Source organism: Mastomys coucha, unplaced genomic scaffold, assembly GCF_008632895.1.
Source record: "Mastomys coucha isolate ucsf_1 unplaced genomic scaffold, UCSF_Mcou_1 pScaffold18, whole genome shotgun sequence".
NCBI classification, from domain to species: Eukaryota; Metazoa; Chordata; class Mammalia; order Rodentia; family Muridae; genus Mastomys; species Mastomys coucha.
In genome coordinates this window covers 113,602,966-113,618,910 of record NW_022196900.1, presented here as the reverse complement: position 1 = coordinate 113,618,910, position 15,945 = coordinate 113,602,966, and the positions used below count along the sequence as shown (strand labels likewise).

Here is a 15,945-nt window from a genome sequence, read left to right as displayed (position 1 = left end):
CATTGGACACCAGGCAGCCAGCCAACACAGGAGACCTAGACAATGGCTAGATCCCATTGGACACCAGGCAGGCAGCCAACACAGGAGACCTAGACAATGACTAGATCCCAGGGTAGAAGGAACTGACTGTGGCTAGGGACCAGCCACCTGTCATTGGGACCATGCCTTTCTGCTATCTTCATGGCCCAGCAGCCCCCACCCCCACCCCTTGGTCATTCCTCCCTCCACCTGCTGGATGCTAGGGCAAAGGTTGGCAGACAGCTCCTGCAGGGAACCTGCAGGAGGCCCCAAATGCCGCTGCCTCACAATTCCCACAGGAATCGACTTGGCCATTAATTCTTGTTCTGCCCAAGGCCACTGGTGTCTATGCTGCCTAGACTCTAGGGAACAGTCTGCATCCACATAAGACTCACAGCGGTGACCTCTGACTCCACAGGGTCCCCCTACTCAAACCCGTATGGGGGCAGGGGTGGGTGGCACACGGTCTCCTCATAGCAGCTGTTCACAGACCTCCTCACCACTGTAAAGGGCTCTAGGGTCTGAAGTCTTGAGGGTTTGGTGGAGTTAGGAACCCAACTATACAGCAGGGTCTGAAGTTGGGGTAGTAAAATGGAGGGGTTGAGGGAGGCTAGGCTTAAGACTCGCATCATTCCCAGGATGCCTTAGGGAAGAGACAGAGTGGGGCAGGGAAAGTATCCCACGAGGCCCTGGGCGGCAGGTGCAGCCTTCACTCAAATCAATGTACAGAGAGAAACAGTAGTTCAAAGGCACGGCTGCACAGGGACAAGGTAGGAGGCCAGAGGCCGGGCATGGGACAAGTAGAGGTTGGTCCTGTATGGAAATAGAGGCAGGAGACAAAAGTAGAGAAGAGATACTGCTGAGGCTAAGTAGAAGTTGCCCTCACCTCCGCCCCTACTCCTGTACTGCCCCCCTCCCCCACCCCTGCTCCCTCCCCCTCCCTAGCCCCCACTCCTGTGAAGCCCCCCTTGATCACCCCTGCTGCACTGCTCCCTTCCCTGTCCTGCTCCCACCCCATCCCTGCCCCAACTGGCCATGAGGTGCAGGTCCTGTAACCAGGCCTATATGCCCTGCTATCTGCTAGCCAGGAGGGCCAGCCTGTCAGCTTCACTTCCAAGAGACATAACAGGGAATGAGTTGTTCTAGGTCACACAAGACATGACCGCTCTTTTTTTTTTTTTTTTTTTGACAGGGTTTCTCTGTGTAGCCCTGGCTGTCCTGGAACTCACTCTGTAGACCAGTCTGGCCTCGAACTCAGAAATCCACCTGCCTCTGCCTCCCAAGTGCTGGGATTAAAGGCATGCGCCACCACTGCCCGGCTGACATGACTGCTCTTTAAGGCAGATTTAGTTATCCACCAAATGCTCAGCTATGGAGGAGACTTAGCCTATTAAGGAGTAAAGCCGCTGAGGTACCAGGAGGACAGAAGAGAAGGGGTGCCTGCAATGTCACTTTCTCCAGTCCAGAAGACTCCTCGTCCTGTATAGAAGCTTCCAGAACCAGGGAAAGATCTCCCTTACGTCATCTGATGGTCATTTTCTCAACACAAGGACTTGCCGTCCTGTGGGATACTGGCCAGGATTCCTACAACACTTTGAGGCCCTCCATTCTACTATCTGGTTCCTTTCCTTATGCTTGGTGAAAACTGCAGCTTCTTGTCATGAGGGAGGGGGAGCTGTTCTTAGAGACAGTCTCTATAGCCCCAAGCTGGCCTCAAAAGTAAAGGAAGGTGACCTTGAACTTCTGACACTCCTGCATTCCTTCCCAAGTCTGAGATTATAGGTATAAACAACCATGTTTATATCTGTGCTGTCCTGGGGATTGAACCTAAGGCTCTGTGTATGTTAGGCAAAAGCTCTTAGCCCCAGCCCTGGGATGGGGGTGGGACATGATCCTTAGTCATTGCTGTCCTAAGTCAGCATCCAGGGGCTTAAACTTTCATGACCCCTAGGTCTTGATCTTTCCTGCGTGTCTGCTTGAGCCCACAAGGACTTATGCCAAGAAGCGGGTTGGTGTTTACCAGAGACTATCAGCTCTGGCACCCTCCAGAGATGCCCCAGAGCCTTTGACTTGGGGGAGGTGGGGCAGGCCTCTCCCAAAGGCTATTACTTTCTTGCCTTGGCCCCAACCAGGGGGTTACCTGCCAGTTTGTTCACTAGAGGAATGGGTGTGAGCCAGCAATGGGAAATGAGAGCTTTCAACTCTCAGCACCTCTGATGGAGGAGGCCCTGGCCACAGGCGGGTGGCTCTGGAAAACCTGCCGCTGGCCTGAAAGGATCTCATTTGTAATTGGGTTTCCTTGCCATATCCAGAGGACACTGGACTGGGAAAGCCCTCATTATGGCACTGGCAAAGAGAAGGGTGTGACTCTGTGGCCGGAAGGCCAGGTTCATGCCTGACTGTAGAGCCTGCAGGTGTGTGGCCACATCCCCCAGCCTCGAGCGCTCGGTCTGTGCGGCAGGCCACTCTCGCAGCTGTAACTGTGTTCCTCATTTGATGCACAAGCAACAGTAGGAACTGACTAATCACAGGGTTCGATGTTAAGCCAGGACAGAGGCCAGCAGAATAGGCCTGGCATCTGGTGAGGCCTGTTCTTCATTAATGGTACTCGGGTCTTCCTTAGAGGGTGGACGGGGCTCCGGGCTTCAAGCTTTCTTATAACCACCTCTTGTCATGCTACCACCCTGCAGATTACAGGGAGCATCTGAGTTCACAGAGGACATTGGTAGACACAAATGCCAGCTATGTGCAGGTACTGCTGACCAGAAAGGCAGGGAAGGAGAATGGAGGGATTCTAGTGGGAGCGGGGGCCATGCAAGCGGCCGAGAACAGGGCCCTGAGGTCACCAGCCAGCTCTGGGGTCACCATGCCTACTTGGTGCTCAGCAGCCACTAACTACTGAGCCCCTCTGTCCTCTGGCTCAGCTCTTTAGCAGCGTGGAAAGCTTGGGAGGCTTTTCCCACACGTCTGCCTCCTTGGGAAGGAGCCTCCTTGAGGATGATCACACGGTGCCAGCAGTGATCCAGCATTGTGAGTAACAAGAGCATAGTAGGATGCAACTGTTCTTCCTGTCCACTGAGGCCAGGTCACCAAGGAGTATAAAATCCACAGGTACTTAAAGACTTGGGGAAGCTCCGTCGGAACACTGCTTCCTGGGGACCAGATAGTGCACAGCAAGAGAGTCAGAGAAGGCTCTAGTTCAAAGGGGGTGCAGGTACACAGCCACCCCAGGGGCCAGGCACCGCTAATCCTCCCTTATGGACCAGTACAGCTGGCCTGGGTCGGCTGCTGTCAACCTTCTTAATCTGAGCTCCAGTTTACTTCCCACGTTCCTTCCTCTCCCTGGGGACAGAGAGGACCTGGCAGAGCTCTCAGGCAGCAATCGTGCATCAGTGGGTGTGACAGACATGGGACTGGAGCCACTGTGACAGCTGAGAGTGGGTGAGACAAGCTTCTTGGGAACCCTGATTTGGGGGAGCCTCCTTGGGGACAATGACATAGTATCCACGAAGAGCTGGAGCCCATGAGCTTCTCACAAACATTCTAAGACAATCTTAGCTCAGTTCTACTTTTAAACCCCTACAGCTTGGGAGAAGGCAGGAGCCTGGGTCATCAGGCCGAACCTCCCCTCTCCAGGACATCTCTTACAGAGTCCCCCATGAGAAGCTCTGGCCACCATCCTGACAGCACTGAGTAAGACAGAATAATTCACCCTGTTACAGCATCACAAGAGCCTTTGGGCCACTCAGTTTAGTGTAAGGACTCAACCCATCTTACAGATAGAAATGTTTTATAAATGAACTCCAAGTCAGAGGGCAGCAGAGGAAGGAAGCAAGGTATGGTAAACTACGGCCTTGGAGCTTGCCAGGAGCCTGATGAAAGACTTACTCCCACTAGAACCTAGGTAGAGAGAAGGCAGAGGAGAGGGATCACCCAGACACAGGCTAGCCCTCCACAGGCCGTGCTGGCAAGCAAGCAGAACCTCTCCACCTATGATCTGCCTCTAAAGCTGGTCTGGAGGTTGGCAAGCATGATGCTGGCCTCAGCCTCTGTGCATTTCCTGAATCCTCTAATGACTTAAGTGCTGAGAGTCTATTTGTCATGGTTTACTGACAGAGGCCCAGATCCAGATACACACTGTCATGAGGGCTTAAGGAGACACTCAACCCTCATGGGCACTAAAGGCGAGCCCTGGTGTAGCTTTGCATAGAGATGACGGAGCATAGAGAAAGGAGCTTTGTCAGGTCTGGGAAGATGGTTCAGATGTGTTTGCCTCATCAGCATAAAGGCCAGGCAGGGTGGCCTCCATGTGCAGTCCCAGATCTGAGAAGGGGGAGATGAGGAGACTCCTGGGGCTCACTGGCTGCTGGCCTACTTGGTGAATTCCAGACCAATGAGAAACCCTGTGTCAAAAAAAAAGTGAAAAAGCATCTACAAACACCACCACAGGGTGCACACACACACACACACACACACCAAACGAACAAAATAAGTATTGAAAAGCCTGACAGGTCTGCCACACACAGGCCTGAGCCCACCTGTTCAGATGGACTAGTCCAGGGCAGAGACCAGATCCCACCCAATAACACAGAGACAGTGGCTAGTGTCACTATGGCCCCAGCTCCCGCAGAGCCTCTCAGAACATGACATATACCTGCCTGGACCAACTCTCAGGGCCGGGGCCAAGACATCTCCAGCCAGGCTCCATTGCCAGTTCTGTTTCACAGTGACGATTCATCACTCTCAGTGGTTTCTGGGCTCACCCTGCCATCTACTCTGCATACACCTCCCTGCACGAGCAAGCAAGGCAGCTCTCCCCACCTGGGACATCCTTATTTCCTACTGTTCGTGCTCACACGTGCAGGCAGCCTGCGCCCCAAGAGCTGTACTGCCTCACGTCTGCCAGAGGAGGCTGGGCTGGCAGGGGACACAGAAAGAGCTCAGCAGGCTCCTGGCTCTCTGCAGCCCTTTGGCCATGAGGTGACTTAGACCTCCAATCATCTCAAACTCGCAGAGCTGGGGCATGAACCGGGGTGGGGGGTCGGGAAGTGGGGAAGAGACAGGAAGAGGAAAGAAGGCAGATGTTGGAATGCAAGGTTTGAAGCCCATCCTTGTCTGAGACACCATCCTGCCTCTGCCTACGACTTGGTTCTCTGGCCATGCCCCTGCCTCTACCCACCTCTGCCAGATTGCAAAGACCTGGTCTACTCTTAAAGACGCCAAACGGAGACTCCAATGCCTCATACTGTAACAGAGAAGCAGGCCTAGTGCCCAGGCCTGCAATTTCAGCTTCTCAGGAGGTGGAGGCAGGAAGATCACAAGTTCAAGGCCTGCCTGGGCCACAGAGTGAGGTAAAGAGGAACCTGGGAAATTAAGCCAGACCCTGGCTCAAAGGTGGCTGTGGCTGAGGCTCACTGGTAGAGAGCTTGCCTAGCACAAGCAAGGCCCAAAGTTCAGCATCTCCTATGGATGGACAGCTTAAGCCTTAGGTCACTGCCCTTGCCTGTCTTCTGTCTACCTTATTCCTGGGGATGTGCAAGTGGAAGCTAGTCTGATTAGCTTGCTGGCACTGTGCTCAGCTCCCATATGTCCATATCCCACTTGGAATGGGCATCAACACAGCACACCAGGTCCAGAGCACACGCTACAAACTCTGACATCTAGGAGGAAGATGATGGAACACACCCTCTAACACACACCCAAGAGCATCCCTCTTCTAGACAGGGTGGATGTAAATGGGCTGGGAAGTGAGCAAGACTTTCTCTGGAGCTCTGTAGGTCTTTAGGGGTCACCCCTTCCCATGCCTTAACAATATCTGTCTAGAACCCCACTGTCCAGAGCTCCCAATCTGGCCTATAAGAAATATGGGGGTCAGCAGAGCCAGGTTCTGACCCTCTGCATCATCCTGGAGCAACTGACCAGAGTAGAGAATGCTAGACAGAAAGGCCCCTGGGTGTCAAGAAGTGCGTGCCTACTCCAAGCACCATGGCATCTGACACTGAGTGCTTTGACCCACAATCTAATGTCCATGTGAGGGGCTTCTGAGATGAGTTCACGGCTATGGTGAGACCACAGGCATGGAGAGACCCTAGGCATGGCACCTCACTGCCCGGCCCTAGAGGCAAGGCTCTGGAGAGACCCTAGGTATGGCACCTCACTACCCAGCCCCAGAGGCAAGGCTCTGGAGAGACCCTAGGCATGGCACCTCACTGCCCGGCCCCAGAGGCAGCAGGTGTTCTGGGTATCTTCCTTTGGGTAATGGCTGTCAGATAGGCACAGACATCAGCAGGAGTGATTGGCAGATCCAGCCAGCAGACCAGAGGAATGCTAGGAATCTGCTTTACCCAGCAGAGCCCTTGGCATGGTTTTCCGTATGCCACTGAAGAATGGGGATTTCCAGACTCCCAAAGTTCAGATACGGTGAGGCTCTGGGAACAGTAGACAGCCACCCCAGCCCAGCCCCCACCCAGGAAGCCATGGGGCTGGGGAGCCTGATTCCACCTTGGGTAAGGAAGAAGCAGCCAAGCCAAAGGGCAGGTGGCAGTCGGGGCAGGAACTCACCAACACTTGGTTAGATGAACTGACTCACAGGACGAAGCCCAGGGCCAGGCTGTCTCAAGTCTTTCAGTTTGCTCCTTAAACAAGCTTAGCCATCGCTCCCTCCTTTCAAAGGGAGATATCCTAGGCTTATCATGATGAGGGGGGCTATCCGGGCTCTGTGACATGGGGATCAGCCAATCTTCCTAGGACATCCATAGGACACAGTGGGAGATTCTAGCCCACAAAGGTCTTGAGCACTCGCTATGCACAGCCTTGTCACAGATACAAGAATAGGGGTAAAAGCTGCTCCCCAGAGCTGACTTACTAAGCCAGTTCAAATCATGAGCCATCTTTAATACTTGGTCAATCCGAAACCCAAATCTCTGCTGGCAAGATGACCTGCAAGCAGAGGGGTGGGCTCTGAGGGTATCCACAGGAACTGTCTGCAAAGGCACAGAAACACAGACACAGTAATCATTAAACACTTATCTGCCTGCCTCCCTTTAGGCTAGACACGTGGACGGACAGGTCTCCGGCTGCCCCACAGCTGGGGCATGACCCTAGTGTTACAGCAACATTCCCCACCTCCAACCTCCTGCCGGTTACGGGAACAAGTTAGAAAGGAGAACATGGAAATCCATTCCTCTAGAATGTCTCACGCAGAGCAGACACCCCCGCCTCAATGCCTCTCCAGACCCCAAGTCCAGCAGGCCAGGCCCCAACTTGCAGGCAGATGGTTCACAGATGGGCAGATGAATAGCTGGAGATGGTGTGACATTTAACTGAGGACACTCTAAGACACAGACAGTGACCATCTGATACAGAGAACAGAGACAGCCTCCTGACCCAGGCCCAGAACCCTGGACACTGATGGCCCCAAATGCTTCAAAGGACTCAGCTGTTCAAACCAGCCCTAGGCTCAGATGTGAGGGAAGCCAGAGAATGCAGAAAAGGGGAGGGGAGACTGAAGAGCTGGGGACAGCAGGGCCTCCTTGTCCCCCCCTCCTCAGTTCCCTGAGTCTCTCCAGGATCTACTTCTGTCTGGTCTTGATTTTGTTGACGGCCTGCCAGCAATGCTGGGGCGGAGTCACAGGGACCAGTTCAGAGCTGGCAAGCTGCTCCCAGCCCCAGGCCTCTGACAGTCTTTGACAGGCAAGGTTCCTAGCAGTGTCACAGGGATGTGAGCCCTTCCCCCAGAGGGTCTTAGCTCCTAGTCCTAGCTTGAGCTTGCCCCTGCTCCCACCACCCACTCTCTGTCTCTGATCCTCCCCAGGGCAGAGTACCAGACAGGTCCTACCTTGGCAGGTTTTGCCATCACCCTGGAGCTGGTAGCCGGGTGGGCAGCGGCAGTAAAAACCACCCACAGTGTTGCAGCACGGGCCCTCACAGCCCCCATTGGCATTGGCACATTCATCCACATCTGTGGGGAGAAATGCAGATAAGCACTTGGCCTCGGAAACACGGTGTCCCCAAGGGCTAGGGAGGGGCATCAGCCAACCAACAGGACAGGCCCCATCGAGGAGAATGAACAGACCCAGAGCCATACCGCCATCCCCCATTCCTCCACCCAAGCACCCAGAGAAGCGGTTCTCCTAGCATTCAGTGCAGCAGATCTCCAGTTCAGTATCTGAGTAGATCATCAAAGGGGATCTGACCTCTCAGAGCAGCCACCACCAGCGGTGTTGACCCCAGAGCATCCTGTAGGCTCCGGGAAGACCACTTGTGCAGCGTTAAGTTTTCCAAAGAAACCAACCTCTCTTTGCTCCAAAGCTAGGGGACCCCACACAATCCATCATCGCAGGACCCTGACAATGGATTCAATACCCTGGCCACACCATGACAGCTCTGGTCTCCCTTTTATGCTTTTCTGATCAGGTGGAGCTGTGTCAGGTTAGGGAAGGCAGTGAGCATATAGCCGAGCTACCGGACCCTTATTGCCACAGCCTGAGCCCACAGCTCTTTTTCCTCTGATCAGCTCTTATGGGTACAGAGCAGAGATGACCACTCTGAGTAGGCAAATGGCTAGCAGGACACCTACCTGGGCTCAGCCTTACACAGGAGAAATAGCACTTCAACCGCCACCCAATCTGGCCAGCCTGGGACTGCAGGGATCTTACGAATCATGTGTTGGGTCAGTATTTGTGTCTCTGTCCATTCACTTGGTCATAATACTTCATCTGAGTCCAAGGAGGCTGACCCTCCAGTGTCCTCAAACACAGTCAATGGCAATGCAGGCTCAGGGTAAGGGGAATCCCAACATATCACAGGTACACATAGATAAGCCTTTTATTCTACCTAACACGTGCTGTTGCTAGGAGAGAAGCCGAAGGCTTGCCAGCTACACACAGGAAGTTGACAGAAATGGGTGAGGGTACGCTCAGATCTGAGATGGCCCAAAGCTCGGCTATCCTAGTATCTCTCACATCTTGTCAGAAGGGTTCCTATAAGAACCTCTCACAGCAAAGTTAAGGGCCTCAGAGATACCAGCAGTTGCATGAGGACCATGGTGGCCAAAGGACACTGGCCAGCTGCCTCTGGATTCTTGGAACTCAGACACCAGTCTAGCCCTGCGAAGCCAACGGTGGGAATTTCCTAGGAATTCCTGGGGAGTTACAGAGTCTTAGCAGAGGTCATGGCTGGGGTGCCTAGGGTCCCCTGTCTGCTGGCTTGAGGAGCCAGCACAAAAGCCAGGCTGGCGGGCCAGGGTATGAGACACAACACAGCTTAGGCCTGTCCTGTCATTCAGACCACTGTGTGGGAAACTGGAAGGGAAGCTTGGGGGAGGGGAGAACTTGAGGATCAGCGTCACTGACAAAGAAGGTCCTGTCCTAGTATTGTATGGATCCAGGTTAGGAAACCTCACAAAACCATATTTTGGCCAAGTGGGCACCAGAGTAAGAATACCCACTACAGCTCAGAGCCTTAGGGGCTCCCCATGTCTACAGTAGAAGCCCCTGACCTTGGTCACAGTGTCTGGTACCCAGGACAGACACTTGCTGCCCTGTCACCATAGGGGCAGCTGCTAGCCCCACCCCCACCCCATCCTGAGCCCCCCTGAGTAATCAGCTCTCTTCCCTCCTGGGCTAGCCTGAGCCCTACCGAGTCTCCACAACTCTTATTATCTACACAGGAGGATTACCCACATCTGGATACGTAAACCTTGGAAGGTGTGATCCTCACCTATCTCAGGGTTTCTGCCTCCAGTTCAGGCTCACAGGGGCCGTGGGAAATACCAAATGCTATACATATTCCATACACAAGAGCTTCAGGACTGCCTGGCATGATCACCTTTAATCCCAGAACTGTGAAGCAGAGGTGGATGGATCTCTGTGAGTTCCAGAACAGCCAAGGCCACACAGAGAAACACTGTCTTGAAAAACAAAACAAAACAAAACAAAAACAAAAACAAAAACAAAAAACCAAGACCAAATAAATAAAAATCAAACACCCAAACACCACGAAGAGCTCCAGGGCAGAAGCTAGAACACTCACCCCTCCGCTCCCTCCCAGGCTTTGTCACAACCTAGAACCACTGGAGTGGGGCAGAGTGGGCAGGTCCCTGGCTGAGTACCCTTCCATGAACATGGCCAGGGTCAGTTGTCCATCTGGCCAGTGATGGAAACATTTCAGAGGTGGGGATGGGCAAGGAAGGTCCCCATACTCCATTTGAAGTTCACAGTAAACTGCTTAGTAGAGACTCGTGTGTAAGCTGTCTTATCCCTGCGTGCATCAAAGCTCTGCCCTGTATGCACAGCACCTGTGAGCAATTCCCGTTTATCAACTGGGGGTGCTGGTGTGCAAAGGCAGGATTACCTAGCTTTGAGAAGGAGCCATTGTGAAACTTTCTCAGGTCAGTACAGCTGGGAGGCTGTGACACTCACGCATACATGGTGGCCTAGAGAAAGAACCCTCATAGCTGAATTCACCGGAGCTAGACCCAGAACCTAGCACAGAGGTCCACGGAGTAGCTGCCCTTGCGGTCTGGGCTGGCATCACCCCATGTTGATCTTGGGGGCTAAAGATCGTTATTTAAAGGCCATATATGCAACCACCGTGTGTCTTTTAAAAAAAAAAAATCCCTTGGGCCTTGGTACTCTTGAGTTCACTCAAGGCTCACTAGGACATCTCCACAGTTCATGAGGATGTTCCCCTACCACTGATGGCTCATTAAGACACTTCCATGGTTCACTAGGATACCCCATGGCTTACTAGGATGTCCCTGCATTTTTCACCAGGACACCTCCAGGGGACACCTTCATGCTCCTCTTTGCAATGCCTGGCTGTCCCCATGCCAATGCCTGTCCTTGGAGTAGTTACCTAAGTATTCCTAGGTTGTGAGAGAAGCCAGCCCAGAGGCTACACATTGTGCCACTCTGTTAGTATAAGACAGTCATACCACAGAAAAGAGATGGCAATGCCAGAGCAGGGGACAAAAACAAGAGGCAGTGGTGTCACAGAACAAGGAATATGCCAGATACCACTGAAGCCTGAGCCCAAAGGGGTAATTTTTTTTTTTTTTATTTAGAGCAGATTTTTATTTTAAACTCTGACATACCATATTAGGGTGACCTACCACCTCGGGGAGCAGAGACCTTCACAGGCTTCACAATCTTATGATTAGGTACTGGCTTTTGTTTGTGGTGCAGCAGCCATTGCTGTCTTCTCAGATGCCTGCTTAGCCTTTTTTTGCTTCTTTAGATTTCTGAGTTCGAGGCCAGCCTGGTCTACAGAGTGAGTTTCAGGACAGCCAGGGCTACACACAGAGACCCTGTCTCGAAAAACCAAAAAAAAAAAAAAAAAAAAAAAAAAAAAAAGAAACAGGAAAAATCTTCCCGCTGAAACTGCACAGCTTGACCTTCGTGGTGATCGATGTTGATTTTCATAATATGAAGGTCACCTCAATTTAAACAGAAAATGAAATGATCTCCATACTGGGGATGCCCCTACTGCTTCAGGGATTCTTATACAAAGAGAAAAGTGGGGCCTGGGCCCCTCTGTAGCTCCAACCTCACTGTGGAGACTCCATGAATGAGTACCAAGCCACGAAGACACTTTAGCATCTGGGTGAACCTGAAGAGGCTGGCACACCCTCACCTGCCCATCCATCAACATATGGTGTTCACGCTATGGTAGTGAGGTTCTCAGATCGGCTGCCAGGAGCAGGATCTGAGGGTCCCTCCAGACCTCAGGTGAGACACAAATGTCCCCGTCTCACACAGCAGCTCCACCAAGCAGCGCCAAGGCTGTGGCAGGTGCCCAGCAGGCTCAGTCCTGCCAAACCTGGGCACAACTCCCTAGGATGGTGAGATGCTGGGGAGCTTCTACAGGGGCTGTTGCAGAGAAAAAAGTCTATTTCTAGGCAGTACGGAACACAGACACACAGCCAAGGCTAGTGCAGACCCCAGGGACAGACTGCATGCTTGGCGCACTAGGCCACCATTAATCATCTAGGATGGAGGCTGGGAGTGACAGGGGCCAGCAGGAGGTGTGATGTGGGGGAACTCCCCTCCACCCAGAGAAGAATCTACCAAAAACACTAAGAACAGTATCAGCTTGGACTCCTCCCCCAGGGATGTATGCCCCCATGCCCAGTCCTCCTTTCCTCTGTCAGGGCTTGTTTTCAGTCTGTCATGCTAGCCCCAAAGAGCCTTCAGCAGACAGCACATGTTGGACAGGAAACTGAAGTTTCTCCTTCCTCACACATTCTCCCCAGCCCCCAGGATAGAAACAACTTTCACACAACGTCTGTCCTGTACAGAAGACCAAGAACAGCTCCGGAGAGTTGGTCGGGGGCAGAGGCTAGAAACTGGGGAGATGAGGAGGCTGTCGCTCCCACACACAGGAGAAGCAGCCGTGTGGAGACCGTCCCTGCCCAGAGTCACTGTCTGGGAACTGTGGCTTATAAGGTTGATCTTCTCTTTTCACTCCAAAATAGACGTGGATCCCAAGAGCTAAGTGCTGGGGCAGGCCACATGCCACTGGCCTGTACTGGGCTTCAAACTGGACATCACCACGAGGTTACAACCCAAAAATCTTCCTCTACACCATAGTACTGTGGCTCTGTCCTCAGCACCCCACTTTACCAGTAGGGACACAGCCATAGGTAGAGTGAGACACAAATCCAAGCCTGCTCACAAAGGTGCCCATGATGTGGCTTCATCTGTCCCTCCCCCACCCCAGGTAGCTGTCTTCTCCAGGCTCCAGGCTCTAAGGAGAGAACTACATTTAGTACCTGGGGCTGGGCCTGATGCCTGGCGGACAATGTGACCACGGTCCAGAATAGCGCCCAGATGGAGCAGGGGAACCTGAAAAGACCACCTAAGAGACTCCCGAGAAAATAGGAGCCTCTGTCTGGAAGAATAGTTTGATGGTAGGCTCGTCCATCTAGCCCTGCTCCCCAGACACCCCACAGCTATGGTGTGCCCCAAGCCAGGCAGCATTCAACAACCCACCACCAGTGGAGCAGCTCCCCTTAAGGCCCAGACAGTGGGTGGAGCTCAGGCTTGGTCCAAGGACTAGTGTCCAGCCAGCTCTGAGGACTAGCAGCAAGGCCCATCTAGTGGGCATGCTGGGCTAGAGGACACAGTCTCTTCCAAAAGTACACCAACATGCCCCCTGCTGGACTCCCAGGACCTTGAGACCAGAGTTATCCCCCTACACACTACACACGCACACACATACGCGCACACAGACACACACTTTGACCAAGGGGCTCAAAGCCTATAGGATGTTCCTGCCTATGCCTAGCCTACCCTTGGCTACTCTCACCCTGGCTACTATAGATGACCTGAAGACCCCACAACTGGTTCTTAGCATATCAATACACCCATTCTAGAAATCTTCAGGACAGCAGAAAAAGGGAGGGCTTGGCCAAAGGACGCCCCCCTCCAACATGCACATGCGCGTGCACACACATACACACTGGCCGATGAAGAAGAGCTTCCCAGACCAGGAGGCCTTGCTGTACAGAACATGTGCTGGGACACCCACGGGAGCTGCGTACACCCACTGACTGGATAGGGGAGATAGCCAGGGCCTCAAGGTGGGAGCTTGTGGGGACAGTTATAATCCCTGATCCCACCTGCCCACCTGAAGCCTCAGGCTGCCTGTCAGGAGCCAGGATTTATGAGGCTGTGCTTGTTCATGAGGCCAATAATCCTCTCTTCCTCTAGCCAGGTGTCACCCAGACAGGCCGGGGCTGCTCCCTGAGTCTTAGCCAAGAGCTAATACAAGCCAGCTGGACTAGAGTCAGCTACCCAGAGCTCGGGAGGAAAGGCAAGGGGCTGCAGGTACAAGGGGCTTCAGAAAGAACCCTAAGCCTGGAGGCCTGGTAAAAGCACACCCTCTAGGAGGGGTGGGCCACTTCTCGCTCTGCTGTGCCGGACTGAGAAACAATCCCAGGGACATCCCCTCTGCCAACAACACTCCAGGAGGCTCCGATCTAAGCAGGACGCATTAGCTGGGCCTCTTTCCTACCTCCCCAGGAATGTTCCTCCTTAGGAATGTTCCACCTCTGAGCCTGGATGGGGCCCCCCCTTCCCTCGGGGCAGCGGGACAATTGGGAACCTCTGTGTAAGCTTGCTCTACAGGGCCGACATGCCCGCTCAACACTCTAGGCTGAACAAGCTGAGAGGTGTTGCTTGGGTGGAGCTGAGCACCCATGTGCCCCCTCCCCATCACTCCCCTCCCCGGGAAGCCACCATGCCTCCTTCCTGTGTGCCTCGCCAAATGCTACAGCAAGTGTCTGGCCTCAGGGACTGAGAAACAGATCTCTTTAGAAAGACAGTGAGGGATTCTGTGCCAGCCTTGGGGATTCAGGAAATGACAGTGACTGGGTAGTTAGCAACGCTACTCAGCTGGTGGCAAGAGAAGGCTGCCCTCTGGGGTGGCCACCTGTGGAGGGTGAGACGTCAGGAGATGAGGTAGGATCTGGGGAGTTAGTCCAGCCAGATGTGTAAATTCACATGTGCCTGGCAAATGTCAGCAGGCGGAGGCGGAGGCTGAGGCAGTCTGGACCAGAGGTTGGTAATGATCCACATGGGGTCATGTGGGGGCTTCAAGGTACCCTGGAGTTAGAGGGGCAGTTCCCATTACTACCTTCACAAGGCACCAACTGAAGGTGGCTCAGTGGTTAAGAGCACTGACTGTTCTCACAGAGGACCCAGGTTGGTTGTCAGCACCAACGTGGTCCCTGTAACTCCACTTCCAGGGGACACAACACCCTCTTCTGCCCTCTACAGGCATACACACACACACACACACACACACACACACACGGGTAAAACACTCATATAACTAAAACTTAAATTTCTTTTGAAAATACCCCTAACCAGGTAGCATCAACAATGATCCTGTTCTCTCTTGGCTCTTACAGTCAAGGACCCTAGACCCCGTCACTCAGCCAAATCAGGGCCTGGGCAAGCGTCATGCTTCCTCTAGAGTCTCAGGCAGGTTCTTCCCAGCTCCTGTTTCTACCACAACATCCCAGCCTCTGCCTCCCAGGCCACACCACTTCTTGACCATGCCTATTCTCCACCCCTGCACTGAGGACCTATGTAATGACACACAGGCCCCTTGGAGAATCCTAGCCATTTCTCCCTCTCAAGACTGAAGCTGGTTACATCTTCCAAACCTCTGTCCTAAAGCCAGGCTCCAACATCAGCTTGGAGCACCAGGTACCAGTTCACTGGCTTGAGGGCTGCAGGCCCATACACCTTGGCTTGTTCGTGCTTCCTCAGAGCACAGATAGGATAGGCGGACCCCCAAACTCTGCTGGGCCTTTCCTATCTACTCCTTCAAAAGCAGGAGGGACCAAGGGCCACTTCTCAGAACTATAGCCAAGGCACAGCAATAGGACATTCATTCACCCAGAGATGCACAAAAGAGATCACCTGTGACTGTCTTTTGCTACTTTGTGGGTCCTTCTTTCTTCCACCGCCCTCTACCCCTTTTCCTACCCTTTCAACCCCCAACACTAGATTAGAGGAAAAAGGATAGAGAAGAAAGAGAGGAGATCCCCGAAACAGGTCAACAGTTGGAAAGGAGATAGGTCATTGTTACACTGCTTCCTGGCGATGAGGGGTGTTGAGTTCCTTGGGGCAAGTTTGATCTTCGCAGTCTGGATATCTAATTTCTTTTTAGTTTCTTCTTTTTACAACTATTTAACAAACCGCAACCAACGACTACCAACAACCCGCAGCCTCTTGGGCTCTAGCATTTATACACCCTCTGAAAAGTCCCCAGAATACCAAACATCACACAACTGCAGAAACCATCTGCAGCTGGCAAAATCAGGTCCCCGATAGAGCATGGGGCAAGTCACAGTCAGCTGCTGTGGACAGCCTGAAGCAGCCCCACACCCACACCTAGGACACAGTCAGCTGCTGT

At 53.2% G+C, this 15,945-nt stretch overlaps 1 protein-coding gene across 4 annotated transcripts in view; it reads right to left on the bottom strand.

Moving 5' to 3' along the window:
- Positions 1-15,945, bottom strand: part of Megf6 (multiple EGF like domains 6) — a 104,061-nt gene that overhangs the window by 43,270 nt on the left and 44,846 nt on the right. For 2 of the 4 annotated variants that reach the window (XM_031379683.1, XM_031379685.1), the window contains exon 4: positions 7,856-7,978. The exons of the other annotated variants lie outside the window; for them this stretch is intronic. In XM_031379683.1, coding sequence (XP_031235543.1) covers positions 7,856-7,978 — 123 coding nt within the window. The remainder of the gene's footprint in view (positions 1-7,855; positions 7,979-15,945) is intronic. 4 annotated transcript variants of the gene reach the window in all.